Here is a 19,350-nt window from a genome sequence, read left to right as displayed (position 1 = left end):
TGGGGGGGGAGAAAAAAGCCGGGATGGCGGCCTTCTCCTTCTCCATCCTCTTCATCTTCCTCCTCCTCTTCCTCCTCCCGCTGGCCACCGCCGCTCCGCGGAGGCCACCGCGCTGCTCGCCCCCCTGCAGCTGCTGGAGGGAGTCGGCGCTGTGCGTGGGGGCTGCGGGGGCTCCCCGCACCTTGCCCGCCGGCCTGGGCTCTTTGTGAGTTGTGGGGGCTCGGGAGGGATGCGGGAGGAAGGCGGTAATGATGATGATGATTAATAATGATGATGATGATGCGGGGGATGCGGGAGGAAGGGATGCTGTGCGGTGTGTGCGTGTCCCCGTCCCCTGTCCCCCCCCCAACCTTCCTTGATGGGTGGCTTTTCTCTTGGTTTCTTCTCCAGGAGCCTGGTCAACGGGACCTTCTCGGAACTCAAGGACAGGATGTTTTCCCACCTGCCCTCTCTGCAGCTGCTGTGAGTACCGCGAGGGGCCAATTAGCACTTCGCCCTAATTAGACTTACCGGCGGGGGAAAGGGGGGGGGGGGGGGGGGGTGCCCTTGGTGAAAGGGAGGGAAGGGGTGAAGCCCCGGCTTGTGCTGATGGAGCTGCTCTTTCGTAACAGAGGGGAGCATTTTCCGCTCATAAACCACTTCATAAAAACTGTGTGTTTAGTTGCGGAAGGAGAAAAAAATGTTTTCTGAAGCCCTGAGTTCCTTATCTTAAAATTTCAATCTTTAATAAGTTCGGGGCTGAGTTTTTTCTCCTCCCTGGTGTCATGTGGTGGTTCTCACTCCTGCTCACTTTTTGCCCGTGAGTCTTGCTTTGGTTTCGGGATGTTTCGGGCACGATTTGGGGGGCGAGCGGGACACGTTGGGGAGGAAAGCCTCTCTGGTGTCTGCAGCATGACTTTCTGCTTCAGCATCCCACCCGGAAGGTGGCCCTCCTGGATGACCTGGTGGTCCTCTATCCCACGAGCCGGTGGCCCACCTCCCAGCACGCTGCAGCCCTCCCTCCTCCCTGACCCTGGGCAAGTCCCTTGGTTGCAGCCAGGAGTGTGAATACCCAAATTTGCTCTCATTTAGCTGTCCTGGGGGGCAGTAGCAGGGAAGGCATGGAGATACTGGGGAGCCTGGAGACTTGGTAGTCCACAGAGAAGCCGTGCCGCTGCCTGTGCCCTGGCTAGCCCACTGCAGCTCACCTGTAATGCCCAACACCAAGGGGGACCCTCCACACCTTCCCCCCTGGAAGGAGCAGGTTACCCCCCAAGCACGGACAAATTGAAATTTGGCAAAAAGATGCAAGGCACACCAGAAAACCAGGCCAAGCGCTTGCCTCAAGGCTAGGTGTTAAAATTGGTCTGGGCAAGAGACCAGTCTCTAAAAGCATTTGGTAGCCTGGTGGCCAGCATCCTCTCTCCTCGGGCACCTCCACCTCATTCTTGCTGGTTTTTGGGGAGCAGCACCCCGTGGAAAAAGCTAGGGAGAAGTGGGCAAAGCAAGGAGGGGACGCTTTCCCCTTCTTTAGCGTGGCAGCAGTCCCAAACCCAAGTTTTTGTGGGACTTGAGGGTCACCACAGAGGCCTCTGCCACCACTCTGGGCAGAGGGCAGGGGGGCTTTGTCTGCCGGCGGATGGGGGCAAAGGCATGAATCCAAGAGTGGGTAGAGAGTGGGTATTTCTATTTTATCTATTCTATTTTAGAGAGAAACTGTGGGTGGAAAATCAGAGATGGGTGGAATCCAGCTGGTTTTGGATAGTGGTACTGGGAAGAGGAAGAGCAGATGAAGGTTATCCCTTTTCCTTAGCCGGCTGGTTTTGGATAGTGGTACTGGGAAGAGGGAGGAAGAGCAGAGGAAGGTTATCCCTTTTCCTTAGCCCTAGGAGATTTCCAGGAGGAGATGTTGGGGTGGTGGGGCAGAAGTCGGTTGTTGGGAAAGTTGGAAGTTGCCCGTGTCACCACTTTATGTGGTAGATCAGAGGTGGGAGCGAGAGGGGTTTGTCACCACCAGCGCCTCAGGCCCTGACAAATTGTGTCAGTTAGTGTAATTTGTGACTTCTCCCTTCAAACAGGAATTTAAAAAAAAAAAAAAGGAAAGATTAAGTGACGGAAGAGATACATGCGTAATTGAGCACTTGGGTACCTCAGGACTATGTCCTTTCTGGCAGTAGCCAGGGTAAAATAGTAATGCAAGGATTCATTTTTGATGGTGGCCTGCACCTTCCTCAGATTTCTTTGGGATAATTTAAGGAGCATTTGTCAAACATTAGCATAATAACCGAGGATCCAGGGAAAATGTTCATTAGTCCTCTAAATTAATTTCAGTAAAATGCCTAAAACCATACAAGAAGAGGATTAATATTACTTTAATAAAGTGATTAGTGCAGACATATTCACTTGTAGCGGAAAATGCTGAGATTTTTGAAAAATTCTTTCTTTTGAGTAGTGTTCAATTTTTAGACTGAATGAGAAGTTTTGCTGTTTTCTTAGAAGGAGATCGCTCTCTGTGCCTTTGGAGGTTGGGGATCATCCACTGTTGTGCTGTGATTCAGCAGAGAAGGAACTTTGCTGGCAAAGCCCTTTCCTTCTCGCTGACTGCCTTGTGCTGGCTCAGGTGACAGCCACTCTGGGGTGGCTCTGATGTAGAATGATAGAATGGTTAGAGTTGGAAGGGACCTTAAAGATCATCCAGTTCCAACCCCCTGCCATGGGCAGGGACACCTCCCACCAGACCAGGTTGCTCCAAGCCCCATCCAGCCTGGCCTTGAACCCCTCCAGGGATGGGGCAGCCACAGCTTCTCTGGGCATCCTGTTCCAGTGTCTCACCACCCTCACAGGAAAGGATTTCTTTCTGTTATCTAATCTAAATGTGCTTTGTCCCTGAAGCTCACACTGGGAGGGCACGGCCATGCCTGGAGCAGGCAGCACTACCTCTTCCTCGCTGCCTTTGCTTTTCCAGGACAGCAGGATTCTCTGGTGCTCTGGGCACATCTGTGCTTCCAGCTGATGATCCGTGTCCTGTCCTCCCTTCTGACCTCTGTGGCCCATCAGCAGGTCAGGCTTGGAGCATCCCCCTGGGAACGCAGAATGAGTGAGGCTCTGCCCCATGGTGACTGCATAAATGAGAGCCATTCCTGGTCCTTAGGAGCCCAGGAGTGATGCTGAGAGGGTCTCTTGGAAATTGTTGGTGTGTCTGGAGGGGTGGTGGGCAGCTGGGGTCCCCACCCCTCTGAAGGTGGCTTGTCCTCCTCAGGGGACCAGAAAGTCAAGGGCCAGGTTGCGTTTAACCAAGGTGAATGTCCCAGCAAGCATTATTCCTGAGGAGCAGTGGACATGAACTAGCATTATATTATGCCTCTGATTTTTTTTTTTTTTTTTTTTAAATAGACCATTCCACAGTGTTTTATGTGTGGGGCAACATGGGCTTGAGTCAGCTAAGATTAGTTTGGTCATGGGCAATAAACACAATGGGCATAATCCAGTGTGTCAGGTGTTAATGTGCTTTTCTCATGCTTGCTCCTCCATTTTCAGCTTGCTGAACTCCAACTCCTTCACCGTTATACGAGATGATGCCTTTGCTGGTCTCTTCCACCTAGAATACCTGTAAGTTTGGTGTTTTCTATTATAAATCAGGGCGTTTTGATAAGTTGCCAAGACTCCGGCAGTGGAGTCTGAGTCTCTAACTGTGATTCCCAGGAGCAGAGGAGGTGAAGGGTTTGTCCTTCACGATGGCTTGCCATTTTTCAGAGGTTGCAGTGGATTTTTATAATCCGCCATGAATGCAAGGTGGCTCTGTGTGGTCACAGTACACCCAAAAAATGAGCCAGAGCTTGTCCTGGCTCTCCAGAGCAGTGCCATCACTGTCGAGGGGCTTTGAACCTCAGGAGAGAGGTGGGGAAGCCTCTCCTGGCCCTCTGGCAGCCTGCAGAGGAGCTGCAGAGTGTCCACCTACTGCCCAGAACAACCCTGGTTACCAGACTCCTTCTCTTCCCCCAACTTTCTTCTCCAGTTTTGCCCCTTTTCTGGTATTCCATCTAATGCTAGTGGAACTGATATATAAATATATATTATAATATATATATATTAAAATGTATTTATATTTATAAAGAATGGTAAATGTATGAATATATATATTTCATATAAATTATTGTAACTATTTCTATTATTCTTTAAATTTATTTACCTTTCCTTTACTTAGTTCACTTACTTGATTTTTACATTACCTTCATTTCCCGATTTTTAAAATTTTTTTTAAAAGGTCACCCTTTTTCTTTTTTTAAAAAAAAAGAAAAAAAGAATTAGTCCTGGTCCCAGGTTGTCCTCACTTCATACTCCAAAGGACTGCCACCTCCCTGTGTCACCATACACCAGCTGGGACGTTTGAAACTCTTGAGTATGAACTGAAAAAAAAATAGAAAAATGATAATTCCTCTTTGTGCCCGCCTTCCTGTGCCAAAGGTAGAAATGTGGAAAACACTTCTGGCTTTTTCTAAAGGAAAACCAACGCTCGTAAAACTGACTCTTGCTAGAGTCTGGTGGGCAAGGAGGTGTCGAGGAGGGTGTACTCAGGATTAACAGTCTGATAAATGCAGAGCAGCCAACAGTAACGCCTGGTAAAGCCCTGCAGGTTCAATTTCCTTTAGCAGCTGCTGAGCTGGTTGGTCTCAGCTGGTGGTTGTGGTCGCCCTCCCTGCCAAGTCCACAGAGCTTTCCCTCTTCCCCAGCAAATCACACCTCCAGCTTTTGGGAACCTGGTGCAAAGGGCCTTTCTCCGGGGTTTTTCTTGTCCCCAGCAAATCACACCTCCAGCTTTTGGGAACCCGGCGCGAGGGGCCTTTCTCCAGGGTTTTTCTTGGCTGTGCAGCCAGTAACACCGTTAACACCTTCAGTAACTCACATCTCACAGTTACCAGTGTTCAGACCTTATGGAGAAGCTGCTTATTGAGCTTCTGGAGAGTGTCCAGGGGAGAGCCACCAAGCTGGTGAGGGGTCTAGAGAACGAGTCCTGTGAGGAGAGGCTGAGGGAACTGGGCATGTTTAGTTTGGAGAAGAGGAGGCTGAAGGGGGACATTGTTGCCCCCTCTACAACTACCTGAAAGGAGGGTGTAGACAGGTGGGTGCTGGCCTCTTCTCCCAAGGGAATAATGACAGGACCAGAGGAAATGGTCTGAAGTTGCAGCAGGGGAGGTTTAGATTAGATATTAGGAAGAATGACTTTTCTGAGAGGGTGGTCAGGCACTGGAACAGCCTGCCCAGGGAGGTGGTGGAGTCACCATCCCTGGAGGTATTTAAGAAACGTGTAGATGTGGCACTTCAGGGCATGCTCTAGTGCCTGAGATTGTTGGTCTTTGTCTCTCTGTGGGTGGGTGTGGTGTGGGTCTGTGTGTTGGTTTGGGTTGTGGTTTTTGTCTCTCTGTGGGTGGGTGTGGTGTGGGTCTGGGTCTGTGTGTTGGGTGGGGTTTTTTTGCTGTGTGTTGGTTTGGGTTGTGGGTGGGGTTTTTTTGTTTTTTGGTTTTTTGGGTTTTTTTGTTTTTTTGCGGTTGGACTCAATGACCTTAAAGGTCCCTTCCAATCATGAATATTCTGTGTTTTGTGAGAACAAGAATTGATAAATCAGAATGACAAGGGGTTTTTTTGTGTACAAAGCTCCAACCATGAATATTCTGTGATTCTGTGAGAACAAGAACTGACAAATAAGAATGACAAGGGTTTTTTTGTGTACAAAGAAAAATCTCTGGATGAAGAGCAGCTGGGGAGCACTCACATCAGATACCTACATATATGTATATATATCTGGATGAAGAGCAGCTGGGGAGCACTCACAGCAGATACCTACATATATATATATATATATATATAATGACAGAACAGTTTGGATTGGAAGAGACCTTAAAGATCATTGAGTTCCAACCCCCCTGCCATGGGCAGGGACACCTCCCACCAGACCAGGCTGCTCAAAGCTCCATCCAGCCTGGCATTTAACACCTCCAGGGATGGGGCATCCCCATCTTGATTCCCTTGGCTTATAGCATTTTTCCTCTGTTTCCCTGGAAGGCAAACAAAGATGTGTAGGAGGAAGGGAGATGCTTTTATCTCATAAAACCTTTTATGAATTCAGCATGCAACTGTCCTCATCCAGGTACAGCTGTGCCATGCAATATCTTGATGGCCACCTGGCTGCCATCGCTGATGGTGTGTTTAGGGGACGCGTCCTCAAGTGCTCAGGGGTCAAGATGCTCAGATATCAGCTCTTTCTTTAAACGCTGACGTGCAGGCAGGAGGAGCAGCCTGCTCCTGGAATCGATACCTGCCTGTCATTAATTCCCCAGCTCTCGGGGCCGTGACTTGTGTGCAGCCCTGCAGAGATGGCATCCCGGTGGGAGAGAGCTGAGCCGCGGCAGCAAGAAGAAAATCAAGGCAGTGACCTTGCCATTTATGCAGGATTGGGCTGGCTGCAGCTCACGTCAGGGCTCTGGTGGGTGAGGAGGTGACACTGTGCCTGCAGCCACATGGGAGGTCCCCATCAGAGCATCCCTCTGCAGCCTGGGCAGCCCCATGGTCTTAAAACGCAGAGGAGGCTTCTGAAGTCCATCTCAGAAGCCTCTCCTACGCAGGGCTCTTGCCTCACACGACACAATCAGAGAGGATTAACCAACAGAGGAATAATGGGGGTTTTTTTGCTTTGTTGATTTGGTTCCTCCTCTGCTGGATGTTCATGTCCCATACTGTCCCTTGTGCCATTCTGGTCCTTCCTCGCCCTCCACCCAAGCAAAGGGGAAAAGGGAACATGAGCAGCTCCACCCAGATGTCCCCACCTTTCAGTCTGAAGGTGCTGCTCAGGAACGTGCTGAATTTGGAGATTAAACCCCCCGTGATGCTAATAATAATGTTAATTAAAGTATTTTAACATACTTTTTGGTTTGGTTTTTTTTTGGCCTAGATTCATTGAAGGAAACAAAATTGAAACCATTTCAAGGAATGCATTCCGTGGCCTTCGAGACCTGACTCACCTGTAAGTTATTTAACATTTGGTGGAGCAATTAGTGCTTAAACAAAACCCTTCTGGGGGAACCACTGGTTTCCCTGCTACACAGAAACCCCCTCTGCTTCCTCCTGCTGTCAACAACGGCCCTTCCACTAATTAAAAACTGGCCTTAAAAAAAAAAAATTCCTGCCGGGGTGGGCTTTATGTATCTTACTTTTACCTCAGCTTCAAGCAATCTCCATTCTTGAATGAGAGTAGTTAATTTGTGCCTGTTCCTTGTAACTATTAACGATGCCGGTGGCCGGACAATACTTGGTAATTAACAACCTCTAAGTGAACTCAGTAAGAGTCAGCCAAACAAGAAATAGCAATTATACTAAGCTCTAACTTTCTTTTCTAGTTCTCTGGCCAATAACCACCTCAAAGCTCTGCCAAGGGATGTCTTCAGTGATTTAGACTCTCTAATTGAACTGTAAGTAATAAGAATCTTCCTCTTGATTGCCTTCTTCTGTCACTCTGAGTTGTACCTTCTGGTTTGTGTGGTGTCATAGCCCGTACCTGCCCAGGACAGAAACGTGCATTTGGTTGTTTTAGCTTTTCTCAGTTGAAAATTGTTTCCTCGGTGGTCTCCTCTAAAATAACTGCTGTTTCTCAAACGGCTGCTGCTCCTCGTGACGCTGGCCTTATTGTGCTTCTTTCCCATGTTTCCTACAAACTGTTTCTTAGGGAAAGGGAGACGATGAATTTTAAAAATACAGTTTCTCTGAACATTTTTTCCCTGTTATTGTTGCATGTCTTCCCTAAGAGTATTTTAGTAAAAGGCATCTATTATTTTTTTTAAAAAGAAAAAGCTTTTTTTTTTCTTCTTGTTTTTGTGCAGTTGTAGCACATTGCTGACTTGCTGTTGGTGTTTTCTTGTCTAACTGAGCTGCTAGTCAGCTTCCTCTATTTTTGGCCTGGCCAAACAGCGAGGTATAATTTTAAGCCACAAAAATTGCCGAGGGATCGAAGGGCAGGTAGAGTGTTGAAATTGCACTTAACGTTAATAAGGGGAGGATAAATTGACTCCACAACAGCAGCGACTCTAAAAATACAAACCTTACATCTGTATTTTAAATGTAAGTCAGAAATGGTGCCAGCAGGGCCACTCTGGTACCCCAGTTCAGTGAAGGAATGGGATTTATCTGTGCCAGTGGTATATCATGGGAAGGAGTCTTGCAGCAGACGACCAGACCCTCAGGATTTATTACTTTACAGTCCTAACCTTAGGAAAACTTATAAACATGAGTGACTTTACACGTGAATCACGGTGGTCTATTGCTCTGATTATACGTGACCGTGTTTCCTAGATTTAAACAAGTTTTTCCAAGGACAACACTCAGTGAAGGAGACTCCACAGTAAAAGAGTCCAAATAAAACTTAAGAAACTTCCCTGTTCTCAGTTCAAAACCAATTCGCTCCGATATTTTTAAATTCAGCATGTCAAGGTGATAATAGTTCTGTAGTATTCATATTGCTATCAACCTTTTCAAATATGTTTATTTCTGTGTGTTTTTTTAGAGATTTAAGGGGAAATAAATTTGAGTGTGACTGCAAAGCCAAGTGGTTGTTTTTGTGGTTAAAGATGACAAATTCCACTGTTTCTGATGTCCTGTGTATTGGTCCAGCAGAATATCAGGATAAGAAGTTAAATGATGTGACAAGTTTTGATTATGAATGCACCACTACAGGTATTCAGAATGTATATTTCTAAGCACACTACAAAATGGTTAAATATCAGAAGTTTAGACTATACCCCTTCGCTTCTGTGAGCATGGCCTGGGGGGAGGAAAGGGTTACTTACCAAGCACTTCCCAGTACTAGAACAAGCATAAAATGGGAAAATTACATTTCGAAGCCAAAGTAAGTACCAAGTTTTTATTTGGATTAAGCGATAATGGGAGAAGAGCTGTGACTATTCATATTCCAAAAGACTTGATTATGACTCACTTTGTGACTTAATTTTCATCAGAGAATGCTTTCTATTGTCTGGAATAGGGCCATATAGTTATGGCAGATGAGCTTCCCAAAATCTCTGCATTTCGCAGAAAGCAATGAAAAGAAGTTCAAATGATGTGGCTATATCTGTTATCTTTATTCAATAGGCCACGATTTAATAGCATCAAATGTGGCGGCAATACTGCCGGCAGTTCTTTATGGGACTCCATTAAGTTGGAGAGAAATAGCCAATAATATTCCGACTACTGTCTTGTTTAGGATCTTGATTTTTATTTTAGGTAATGTAAAGCATGCTGAAGGAAGTGAAGAGAAACTTGCATGTGGTTATGCTCATATTTTATGACCGAAGAGCCGCTGTTACCTATCTTTAAATGTAGTCACATCATGTAACTGAGAATATCAGCTGCGAGTATTGGTTTTCATCTCTCATGTGTATGATGTCAGCACTCTGCCTTTTTTCAATACAGTAATATCAGAGGCATTTGAGCTCTTATCTATCATCAAGTCAGTCACCATTATTAAAAGGCAGTAGAAAAGTTGGTTACTAGCGAGGTAAAATAAAGTTTCAGGACCAGGTATGAAGGGCAACTATGAAGAGTCATTTAGATGTGGTGTTAGATGTGGCGTTGGGGGATCTGGTGTAGGGGAGAACTTGGTAGAGTAGGGTAGATGGTTGGACTCGATGATCCCAAGGGTCTTTTTCAACTAGCAGAAGAGGTAAAGGGTGATAATCTGCTACATAAAAGGATGTGGGAAACAGGAGAGCGATGTAGCTTAGATTGGTACCTGTGGCTGCAAATCCACTGGGATGCAAAAGTCCAAGGTAAAAGCAGGCTTCGTGTCATCTCAATCATCTTGTTTAGGCAATTGCCCAGCACTAGCAGTGAGCGAGGAGAAGCCCAATCTGACTGCTCCTCAGACCTTCACTGACCTCGCTGCCCTCTGCCATCTCTTCATACCCAGAAAGCTAACTGTGAAGTGGCTACAGGCAAAATTCACCCTTCACGTTAGTCCCTTTGTCTGCAGTAAGCGAGGAAATTACGCCGAGCGTAACTCTTAATTTCTCGTGCTGCAGAGTCTGCTGGGGAGCTAAGGCGTTACGGCCCCGCTGAGTATTTGTCCAGGTGCCATCAGAGAAGGGCTCTTAGAGCACAGCACAGAGCTTTAATACACTCTTCAGGTAGTCAAGGATGTTTTCAGACCAGTCCTGATCTCTGGCAGGCTGTGTCTGTCCTGGGGATGGGCAGCACCATGCTCCCCAGAGCTCCCATGCCTCGTGAAGGTGGAAGGTGCAGAAGACATGGAGCTCCTTACAGCGTGTCCAAGAGTGACAGACTGTACACAGAAATGACACATAAGGGACAAACCAGAGATAAATGGAGTAGGAATGCACATCTCCAGGAGCGTGTCACCCCTGAGATGGCACCGTGTCCCCTGCACCCAGCTGCAAGCTGCCTTGCTGGAGCCGTAACCCTCCAGTGGCCTTGGCAGGCTGTGGTGTCAGGCCTCTTTCTTCTCTGCCATTGCCTCCCCCAGACACAAAGGGAATGTAAATATGCCTGTATCCACTCCCTGAGGACTGATGAGTGACAGGCTCAGCCTCATGCCATACTCTGAAGTAAAGCAGGACACCCTGTAGGTGTATTCTCCTTTCTCCAGTGATGGGCAATGCTCTTTCTCTCCAACCTTCACTCCTGTGAGTCTTTAGCACCGTGTTTCCCTCCTTCACCAGGCGCAATCAGTCTTTCCATCATTCCTGGTCTCTGGTGCTCTGTGTGGAGCAGGACTGGATGCAGGACGTGGTAACGAAGCAGTTTGCTCCGTAAAACGTGCATCTCGGCGGCTCCATCGGTTCATTGCACCCACTGGTACAATGGTAACAGGAGGAGAGGAGTAAAGACATGCTGCCAAATTAAAAAAACAACAAAAAAACCAACCAAACAAAAAAGCCAAAGAACAAAATGCTCCTATTGCTTCTGCACAGAGGAAGCCATCCACAGCGTGGGTCATCTGCTCTTTTAACTCTTCTTGTGGTAGCACCTCCCTTTCCCATTTCTCACAGCGTGCATCACGGGGGCAGGTTAAGCCATTTCTTTTATTTTCCTGTCTTTCTCCTGCAAGAGTGTGTGAGGGGGCTGTGCTGTGGCCATACTCACGGCAGGGGACTGTGGACTTACTTTCAGGAGACTGGAAAACGGGCCTCGCATGCCCACAGTCACTGGGAACAAGCTGGGACCTGCTTTGCCCAGATCTTCTCACAGAACTTCAGAAGCTTGGTTTCTTCTTTCTTTACCTAGCTGAGACTGTCTTCTGGAGGTGGTCCTCCCCTCTTCCCCCTGGCTGGAAGGAAGGTAGTTTGCAAATTAAGAGTTATGATGGGAAGGGAAGGCTTATGGCTCCCCAAGGATGCCTCCAGCTGCAGGGTGGCCTCACCTGGAGTAGAAGTCTCCACCATGGGGAAGAAGGGCCATGAGGCCATGGGAACCGACTGGTGGCCAAGCTGCAGGATGCAGTTTAGGAGCAGCTACCCTTTCTTTTTACCATTCTCAAGCATTCCCTGCCTGCTCCCCCTCTGCACCAACCCTCCCATATGTTGGGATCAGCCAGAGCAGGGGAAATCACAGAATCATGGAATGGTTAGAGTTGGAAGGGACCTTAAAGATCATTGAGTTCCAAACCCCTCTCCATGGGTAGGGACACCTCCCACTAGACCAGGTTGCTCAAAGCCCCAAAATCAGACCAGCCACCCAAGCGTTGGGACCTTCATCCACGACAGCTCACACCAGTTCAACAGCCAAAGGGGCAGAGGCAGAGAGGGTGGCTGGAGGTTGGGGGGGACCACCCCAGCCCTCAGTTGGCAAAAAAAACCAGCATTAAAATTGCATGTCTTGAGACAGGGAGAAGTAAAACTGTGCAGCCAGCAGCATGAGGGAAGTGAGGGCCATGTCCCCTTCCCTCTCTTGAGCAAGCTGATCTGGCTGAAAAGAGAAAAATGTTGGGAAATACCCTCCTCCTTAAACCCAACTTACTTACACTGAATACTCACATCCTTTCTGACTCCATTTTCTTCAGGGAGCTCTACCTTTGCTTTTCTCTCATTCACCACATCACCTGTATCTTCTGCAGTTTATTACATTGTTTGTTTGTCAGATAAGCTTAGCCACATGGGTTGAACCTTGCCTGTCTTAAAATAAGTGGGTTATTTCATGAGATTCTTTTCTCAACAGTGTCTCATTTTCAATAGCAACCAACTTTAGCAATTTACAGCCCCATATGATTGTGTAAAAATGTTGGGAAAACCCCCCCCCCCCCCCCGCCCCCAACCCTGTATTTACTGTACGAGCTCTTTCTAGCATTCAAGTAAGGCATGAGGATCTGCCTGTAAAACTAAATCGAGCCCCCAAGACCTAAATTTTTGGCAAGCCTGATGGGGGAGCATCACTTTACTGTGTAACCCTGTTTCCCGCTGCAGTCTGGTATTTCCAGCTGGTGCTAAAAACAGCCTCGATGGCTTTTTACTGATTACGGCTGGTTTTATTACCCATATTTACTCATCCAGTGACATGAAGAGCCCGATGACAGGTACAAGTAAAAATAGCTGTGTTAACACTGAGTCATTTCTGAATGAGCAGTGGGTTTTAACTCACAGACTGGTTTGTTTTAATTCACACATTCCCCCAGAGTTTCACAACTGTTCAGATTTCAAGAGATGTCTTTTTCAGCGTTAGATTTTTCCGGTGTGGGTTTGCTTTTTCTTCCCCTCAAAATTTAAAAAAATATTTTGATTTTCCGTGACTGTATCTGCTATTGTCCCAGCCTTAGCTACCTTTCATGATTTATCACTCGCTTTCACTTTCTGCATACTTCAGTGTCAGTTTTCACCGTTTCTTTTATTTTCCCAGCAAGAATGAAGACAACTTTCTTGTTTTCCTACCAGCATTTATGAATCGAGCCCAAACTCTATTTATAACAGCCCCTGGAAGAATGGAGACTGTCATTTCTTCTGCAGCTGTAGAGCCCGCTCTGTTTGTTTAATGGTAGTCATCTATCTTTATTCTCCAGAAGTGCAGCTCCTCAAGGGCAAGGCTTTCAAGCATGCAGAGACAGAGGGTTCTTCATTCAGAAAACAATTATTTTGTAATGCACCAAAACGAGGGACCGGAGTGAGGACTTAATTACCATTTCACCAGACTCCCTGGATGCTCAGGCCCTTTTTGGGCGCAGGAGCGTGCGGTGAAGGCACGTGGCAAATGGAGCTTGAAACGGAGCGGTGCGTGGTTCTGCAGAGAAACTCCATCATGGCAGAAGATACATTTCCTTTTCCATATACCTATATCCACACATAAGTTCAGGGCAGGCCTCCTGCCCCTTTCCAGACCCAAGGGGTGGCTTTTCTTTGTCAGCTTGGCCATACTTTTTATCTTTTTTCTGGTAATAATGACCTTGTCCAGCAGTCTGGCCAAAGATCACATACAGAATCACAGAATCTTCATGGTTGGAAGGGACTTTTGAGATCATCGAGTCCAACCACAAAAACAAACAAACAAACACAAAACACACCACAAAGAGACACAAACCAACAATCTTGGGCACTAGAGCATGCCCTGAAGAGCCACATCTTAAATACCTCCAGGGATGGTGACTCCACCACCTCCCTGGGCAGGCTGTTCCAGTGCCTGACCACCCTCTCAGGAAAGTCATTCTTCCCAATATCTAATCTAAACCTCCCCTGCTGCAACTTCAGACCATTTCCTCTGCTCCTGTCATTATTCCCTTGAGAGAAGAGGCCAACACCCACCTCCCTACAACCTCCTTTCAGGGAGTTGTAGAGGGCAATGAGGTCCCCTCTCCTTGCCCTAAACTGGCTCTATGCTGACTGCTGACATAGCCCAGGGTGAATTTTAGAGTTAAATCCACAAAGACACTTGGATTTTGAGAAGAAACCTTGAATTTTGGAGTTACACCCTTAGTCTTTACAGGTTGCTCCAGCTCCTCAGTCTTAGTATCTAGAATATATTTCCCAATGGGTAGTGACTTGCAGGTTGGTTGTATTTTATGCCTAAACTACTTTACAACGCCCCATAAAACGTTATGTTAACTGAGTTTTTGATTACACCATTTTGTCTATGGTCTAGCCAAAATGGGGTTATCCCCAGGCAAACTTCAGATTATCGTTTCGCTTTCTGCCTGGTTTAGCATAACACAAATTGCTAGCCATTAAATTTGCATGACTTAAGAAGTTATTGGACTTCAGCTGGAAGTTGCTGTCTCTCAGCTTGAGAGTGATTCTGGCAAGGCCATTTCACTTGACGGGAAAGCAACTTCCAGCTGTGGGGAAAGAGGCTTCTCTCTCGATACCCTGATTTCATTGATACCAGCCAGCCGAGCTGAAAAATCTGATTTCTGCCACCATTTACCCATTTGATATCCCTGGCAACTGTATTTCTAGAGGACAGTTTATGAAGCCTGAAGCAGGAGACGCTTTCCCCTGTTGCTGCATGCCTAACGTGAGCGCTGATGCTTCCATGCTAGGATTACACAAAATCCACAGTATTTCACTCATTATTCAGTGTAAACTGTTAGAATCAGCGACCGCTGACGTGTTTCCAGCAAGTACGGATCCTAACTCTTGTCAATGTGTGTTTCCAGATTTTGTTGTTCATCAGATTTTGCCCTACCAGTCCGTTTCGGTGGACACCTTCAACTCAAAGAATGATGTGTTCGTAGCCATTGCGCAACCCAGCATGGAGAACTGCATGGTGCTAGAGTGGGATCACATTGAGATGAATTTCAGGAGTTATGACAATATCACAGGTATGTGAACGCTGGGATTCCAGTCGTTGGTGAACTATTGGTGTTTCACAAGGGTGAGATTTGTAGATGGGACCAGTTGGTGGGTTTTGTGCTGAATCTCTACAGAATTCAGCAGATCAAAGCGTGTAATATTTGGACAGGAGTGACTTCATGGAGTAGGATGCAAAAATAATCTACTGCACATAGAAGGAAACAGGTCTGAAGGGTGCATCTGGTGTGGCAGACCATCCCAGGCTGGCTGTGAAACAGCTATGGGTAGGGGACCGGGCAAGTCTCCTCTAGTGACTGTGGCCAAGAACATGTAGGGTAATCTGTGCAGCTACAGTTCTACTTAAACTGTGTGCTTTGGGGAGGAATTTCTCTCTTCTTCCAACAAAACCTTGCATAAATAGTCTGGTTGTTACTTTTTTTTGGATATGGTTCTTGTACAGTGACTTGACATTCTCAAAGCAGACCATAACCCCATCTGATCTAATCTGGCAACTCCAATATTCCTAAATATTTCTAGTTTAATGTAATCTCAAGAGTACTTAACAGAAACAAGAGAGTTAGGTTTTACTTTTTCGTCCTGCTGTCAGGTGATACATCCACAAGATGCATCAATATTTCTATTTACAATATCAAAAATATCTTGCTCCCTCATGGAGCAAGAAAAATAGACCCTATTTCATTCTTCTAGTTAAGCTGGAAAGGTTGATGTTCCAAGAATAAGAGAATTTCAGATTCCTGCTGAGTCATGAGAAAACAACTCTTGTTATTTTTGAATAATAAAATTTGGCTTAAATAATTGTTTTGGATATTAGGGGGCTTGTGTTTGAAACAAACAGAGAAAGAAAAATTATTCTGGACAAAAAGGAATGAGCATTTTAGAGTGAGTCACACTTGCACACCATGAGGGGTGTGACATTTCCAATATGTGAAGCAATCTTTCCAGTTATTGGGGAGAAAAAAGCATGAAAAGAAGCTCTGGCAGTGTGTAGCAGAGGACAAAATTATGAGAGAGTGCAGGTTTAAAAAAGGGGAGGGCTGTTTGGTAATCTCTCTGCTTTAAAGGGTTCTTTGTACTGTGCTAATAAAAAGGGGAGGGCTGTTTGGTAATCTCTCTGTTTTAAAGGGTGCTTTGTACTGCACTAATATATGTTCTTTTTTGTGTTGTTTTTTTTTTTTTTCCCTTTGGGCAATAGGTCAGTCCATAGTGGGATGTAAAGCCATTCTTGTTGGTGACCAAGTCTTTGTGGTGGTGGCACAGCTCTTTGGTGGCTCACACATTTACAAGTATGACGAAAGCTGGACAAAGTTTGTCAAATTCCAGGATATCGAAGTGTCTCGCATTTCCAAGCCAAACGATATAGAGCTTTTCGAGATAGACAGTGAAATGTTTTTTGTCATAGCAGATAGCTCTAAAGCAGGCTTGTCAACAGTGTACAAGTGGAATAACAAAGGATTTTACTCATACCAGTCCCTTCACGAGTGGTTCAGGGACACCGATGCCGAGTTTCTTGATATAGATGGGAAATCGTATTTAATCCTCTCCAGCCGCTCGCAGGTTCCCATCATACTCCAGTGGAACAAAGCTTCCAAAAAGTTTGTCCCTCACAGCGAAATCCCCAACATGGAAGACGTCTTGGCTGTGAAGAGTTTCAGGATGCAAGACAGCCTGTACATCACCCTCACCCGATTCATCGGTGACTCCAGGGTTATGAAATGGAACAGCAAACAGTTTGTGGAGATCCAGGCTCTTCCATCCCGAGGAGCCATGACACTGCAGCCTTTCTCCTTCAAGAACAATTACTACCTAGCCTTGGGAAGTGACTATACCTTCTCCCAGATTTACCAGTGGGACGGGGAAAAGAAGATCTTCAGGTTATTTAAAGAAATCTACGTGCAAGCGCCACGGTCCTTCACGGCTGTGTCAACGGATCGAAGAGATTTCTTCTTTGCCTCTAGTTTTAAAGGAAACACTCAAATATTTGAACACATCGTCATTGACTTGAGTTTATGAAAAGCTGCTGGAGTGAAATTCGCGTAGAATGACATTTATACACAAAGCAAAAAGAGACCTTTCCAAAAAACAGGGTGCACCTATGGAGCCTGATGACATTTTCTGAACTTTTCAAACTTGCATATTAATCAGGGATTGCATCTACTTGGTTACTGCATGACATGTCCGTCTTATTCTTTTTCAAAGACACTTTGCAATCTGCAGCCATCCAGAGGAGAGCACAGTGCATGAGGGTTAATGTCCACATCTAAGAGAATGATCTAAGTTTTACCCAGAAAACTACCTTGAATTGAACATCTCATAACGAAAGCGAAGAGTAAGCCATACAAAGCGTAGAAATTATCTTCACTCTTAAACGAACATGTTAGTAGTGAGTTTTAAGATTAGAGCCAGTTCTTCATGGTTGCTAATGAATTATAGAAGTGAACAGGAATGTTCCAGAATACACTTTGTTTTGGTTTCTTGAGGTCTGTCTTCAAAATATATCTTTGTGGTTTATAGTAAGGCCAAGGCATCATTTTAATTCACTGTAGATTAAAGGGAAATTCAGAATCTATTGCCATTTTTCTTCCGTTAGTCACTATTTCAGCAACAAACTGTGCACAACCAGTAGCCCAGCCCACAGTAGCTGGGTTGCTGGGAAAAGAAGGGTATGTCACTTCTAGACACTGAGATGTCCACAAGTTAACACAGACTGATAATAACAGAGGTCTGTGTGGGACCATGAATGAATCGACTACAAGTTCTTTCCACTTTCTGTTTTAATAAGTATTCCGCTCCATTTTGCCCCAATTTACACTCTTCCTGATGATCCCAGTAGACTCTGGGGTGCTTAAAGAAGTAAATCTGTAGAGATCTCTCACTCTGGAAGGTGCAGCTTAAGTTTAGCCTGAACCATCTACATTCACCTTCTCCAAGCTGTAGCTCATCTGTAGGCAATGAGACGGTTTGTTCTCCAGTGTTCTCCCCTCAGCACAGCTCACAAGCAATAAATTCAGGTTTTGGTCATCACAAGCTGTTGTTTGGGGAATCCTCCTTCTGGCTGAGGTCTGAATATGACCTCGGTATCACCAAGTCTTTTGAAACCAAGGCAGATTTTGAAAGCAAGGAGCTGTTTCAGGCTGGAGCTAACCCTGTCTCCAAGAAGAAAGGTTTCCTCTTGGTAGCCCCAGCCTTTTGCCAGGTTGCCAAGCCATTGAAGGTGGAACAGGAGGACATTGCTGCACTGATGTTTTGGGTGGCTACAGACCAAGGCATTTGGTCTCATATCCTAAAATAGGGCAGTCCTGGCACGCAGAGCCTCCGTCAGGATATGGAAAGGCTCTCCACCATCCTTACCCAACAAAGTTATGTATCAGAGCCCTTCTTAGTTCACTTAGACAATATATTCCTTTAAGTTTTCACACCACTTAGCACACGAGGTTGTTTTCTCATCTCTTGCTGCTGCATTTCTGCAGAGGATAATAGGGAAGCTTTGCATAAAGCAGACAGAGAAAGGAAACTGTCCTTTGTTCCCTCACGCTCAGGGCTCTCTCACCAGCTCCTTGTGGACAGAGCTTCACGCTTCTTCCCCTGGACACCTGAAACATGGCCTGTTAGCACAAATAGAGATGTTCTCATAGGCTTTCTGGCATCCGAGATGTGAGCAGTGCTGCGGGAGAGGATTATGCACAAGGAGTCCCACGAGGAGTTGTAACCTGCCAGTGACCTGCCATATCTCAGCCTTCCCCAAATTTCGCCTCGCTGCTGTGAAATAAAATTATTACTGGCCTGTCAGAGTCATAACTCATTTTCTTCTGTTTTAAAAGTGCACATTAGGTGGGGGTTTTTTCCTATGGAGGTACTCATCTTGGGTTTATTTTCAATGACACTGGCAACTTAGCCCATCTGAAGTATTGCACTCTGCCCTCCCAGTGCGGTGTTTTTTCAATGACACTGGCAACTTAGCCCATCTGAAGTATCGCACTCTGCCCTCCCAGTCCCAGTGTGGTGTCGGTCCTGGTGGTTCAACCAGACCAGTAGATGCAAAGTAACCCTCTGCAGCAGGTTTTGGGCAATACCTCTCCTCAGATTGAGCTAACAAACGCAACAAAACAAAGAGATGATTGATACGTCTGCCAGTGAATGCAATTCTCTACCGTGTTCCCAGTTCACTTTTTAAAGTGGGTATTGCTGGCACGTGATGGGTTTTTTAACCTCTGTTGTGGGAAGGCATTTTTTTATTGCTTTTCTGTCGAGCGTGCGTGTTTTATAAATAGAGTCAGATATTCTGATGAGGAGGGGCATTTCTCATTTCTTGTGGGGCCCACTGTGAGCACCATTCCCTCAGCAAGGGGCACCAGTCTGAGCTAAAAGCTAGTTCAGAGATACTGGATTTTGACTTTTTTTTTACTTGAAGGGAAGCAAGAGGATGGTGGAAAAGAGCTTGGAAAATAGCAGGAGGCTGTACTCTTTTGAGAGCCAAGGAGACTTTGGAGACTTGGCTATCAAGTTGAATCGAATTAAAACGATCTCTGCAGAGGCAGGCTTAATAAAGAGGATAAAGTGATCCAGGGGAGGCTAGCTC

General features: G+C 46.0%; 1 protein-coding gene across 1 annotated transcript; it reads left to right on the top strand.

Annotated features, from left to right (window-relative positions):
- The first annotated feature begins 23 nt into the window (after positions 1–23).
- On the top strand, positions 24–18,701 carry LGI2 (leucine-rich repeat LGI family member 2). The gene is made up of 8 exons (XM_014937139.1): positions 24–205; positions 391–462; positions 3,517–3,588; positions 6,926–6,997; positions 7,371–7,442; positions 8,531–8,700; positions 14,618–14,782; positions 15,967–18,701. The coding sequence occupies exons 1-8, from the start codon at positions 24–26 to the stop codon at positions 16,782–16,784; spliced, it is 1,623 nt and encodes a 540-aa protein (XP_014792625.1). The 3' UTR covers positions 16,785–18,701.
- The last annotated feature ends 649 nt before the right edge of the window (positions 18,702–19,350 follow it).

Source organism: Calidris pugnax, unplaced genomic scaffold (genome assembly GCF_001431845.1).
Source record: "Calidris pugnax isolate Ruff unplaced genomic scaffold, ASM143184v1 scaffold49, whole genome shotgun sequence".
Classification (NCBI taxonomy): domain Eukaryota; kingdom Metazoa; phylum Chordata; class Aves; order Charadriiformes; family Scolopacidae; genus Calidris; species Calidris pugnax.
Note: the sequence above shows the minus strand (reverse complement) of the source record. Positions and strands in the feature narration are given on the sequence as shown.